This window comes from Penaeus vannamei, chromosome 5 (assembly GCF_042767895.1).
Source record: "Penaeus vannamei isolate JL-2024 chromosome 5, ASM4276789v1, whole genome shotgun sequence".
NCBI classification, from domain to species: Eukaryota; Metazoa; Arthropoda; class Malacostraca; order Decapoda; family Penaeidae; genus Penaeus; species Penaeus vannamei.
Window position 1 is genome coordinate 38,738,384 of NC_091553.1, and position 2,500 is coordinate 38,740,883.

Sequence of the window (2,500 nt, forward strand, 5' to 3'; positions counted from 1 at the left end):
AGGAAGCAAGAGTGTGATCTATTGGTATGAATAAATACCGAGAGGAAAACGTCATACTTCAAGCTGATGCTTTTATTATATTTTTGATGACAATGTTAAACATTTTGAATATTAAATACAAATAATTCAAGAGGATAGGTGATTATAAAAACATAAAACATGAAAGCAAAGTAGGTTTTGTTGAACAATATGAATAAGAAAAAGTGACAGTGATTAAAATAATTATGATTAAAAAAGTACAATTTAAGTAATGCAAAATTGTTGCGTGACTGTTTTGCCAGGAATGGTATGTAGCGGGAATGTGCGTTGAATGAAGGTGTCTGTATATATATCACCAGGAAAGAAATTTGTGTAGCGTAACGCGTGGATAGATAGAGTATAATGTAGAAATCATCCAACTGGGAAATGTTTTCTGAAGGGACAGTGTAGTCAGTTTATAGGTTGTGATATTTTGAGTTGTACTTTGTGTGGGTTGGGCGATACTCTCGAAACTAGTGATAGGTCTACTGTAGAGATGAATGTAGTGAAAGTAGTAGTAGTTGTAGTAACAGTAGTAGTAGCAGTAGTACAGTAGTATTAACAGTGTTAGTTGTTGCAGTGGTAATAATCATAAAATGGTGATACGCCCGTCGAATTATTCCAAATGTTGTGAACTGCGTTTCACTCAAGAATGGCAGGTTTTAAATGACTTTCTGATTATACGAAAATTATATACAAGACACGTACGAAAGAAAATAAAAACAAAGGTAGAAGAAAGAAATAGACAAAATTATAAAAAAAAGAAAAGAAAAGCATAACATTGGCCAGATCATTTCCCACCCGACTCTTTCTTTGAAACTCGACCCCCTCCCTTTTCATTTCCTCCCCCGCCCCCCTTTGCTCTACGTGCTCAGATACCCTCCCCTGTGTACTGACTCAGACGAGACTCGTAGTTGTCGAGCACCGAGCCAAGGACTGTGGTGAGGTACTCAACTATCCCCTTATAACTACGGCTCTTAGGTCCTGCATAGAACTTACTGTAGGCTCTTAAACTTACCAACCGCCCACCCCAGCACTTGTACCTGGTATTTACACGACACTCAGTAGTACTGCTTGTTCTGCATCACTTCAGACTTTTTTGTTTTTTTTACAAGGACATGTTTGTCTGTAGAAACGCGTCTCATTCACAAGCACCTTCACTGTCTCCGCACTTTAAGCCAAGTACCGAAGACTGGACTTTCTAATAGTGGTTTTTAGCTTTCCATAGGAAGATGCATGGGCAGAAATGAGATGGTATACCACTAATTACGATTGTTAAGAATATATATTACTTTCATTATAGATATCTACAGTAGTTATTAGATATCAAAGTTTCAATACTTGTATTTGATCTGTGCGTTAGACTGGTAGAATATCCATAGTCATGAGTAGTGAGATACAGTTCCTTCAAAAAGTTTCACAACACTTTTGGTGGTGCATGGTATCTGTATTACAGTAAACATAACATAGACAATGATTTAAATAAACTGGAGAAGTGGACATATTTTCAGACTTCCTGCTGGGACATGTGAACAGGTCATTGAAAAAAAGGACTATATCTACCTTGTTTACTCACAGATACAGTAGTTACCAGTGTCACCGAATGTGTAAGAAACCTTGTTTGTGACTTTTACATTATATTATTCATTGCATTACCATAGCTTGTATTGATCGTTCATCCTTGTATGGTATGTTCATCCTGACAGGCATGGTTATTACTAACGAAAGTGCAAAATATTGTTACAGTGAATATGTTGTTTTGTGAAAATGCACATGTAATGAAAATCCTATTTAACCATTATTCTCCCTTCGTGTACGCTCATTTCCTGATGCATTCCTGAATCACTTAGGACATTTGTGTTTGGAAATCTTCACGGGAAAAGCCACATACCCCATAGCTCGCTCTTTCTGCCAATCCCTCATGCTATTTCTCACAAACCACGTCTTAGTAGTTCCCTCGGTCTGATTTCCTTTGCGTGCGCTGACAGCAGGGGGTCGGACTGCCAGCGTGTCTTCCCAGAACTCTCTCCTGCTGAGGAAGACCACCTACTCGGACGGCGGCAGGTACCGCTGCGTGGCCTCGGACGCGACGAGGACGGTCGAGTCGGATGACGTGGATGTGGTCGTCACTGGTGAGTAGAGGGGCGGGTACAGGGAGTGGATATAGCGAGTGGATAAATATTGACTGGATGTGGTCGTCAATGGTGAGTACGGGGGGGGGGGGGGAGTGTAATGAGTGGATGAATGTTACCTAGATGTGCTCGTCACTGGTGAGTATAAGGGGGTGGATATAGCGAATAGATGAATATTGACTGGATGTGGTTGTTACAGATCAGTACAAGGGCGGGTGCAGGGGGTGGATATACTGAGTGAATGAATGTTGATTGGATGTGGTCGTGCATGGCTGTTGGATTTAGCGAGTGGATGAATATTGCCTGGATGTAGCCGTCACTGGTGAGTACATGGGTGGGGTGGGGGGGGG

General features: G+C 40.8%; 1 protein-coding gene across 5 annotated transcripts in view; it reads left to right on the plus strand.

Annotated features, from left to right (window-relative positions):
- LOC113801919 (cell adhesion molecule 1) overlaps window positions 1-2,500 on the plus strand; it is a 230,436-nt gene that overhangs the window by 224,158 nt on the left and 3,778 nt on the right. For 3 of the 5 annotated variants that reach the window (XM_070122116.1, XM_070122115.1, XM_070122118.1), the window contains one exon: window positions 2,007-2,150. In XM_070122116.1, coding sequence (XP_069978217.1) covers window positions 2,007-2,150 — 144 coding nt within the window. The remainder of the gene's footprint in view (window positions 1-2,006; window positions 2,151-2,500) is intronic. The other 2 variants (XM_070122117.1, XM_070122119.1) reach the window with 1 other exon arrangement.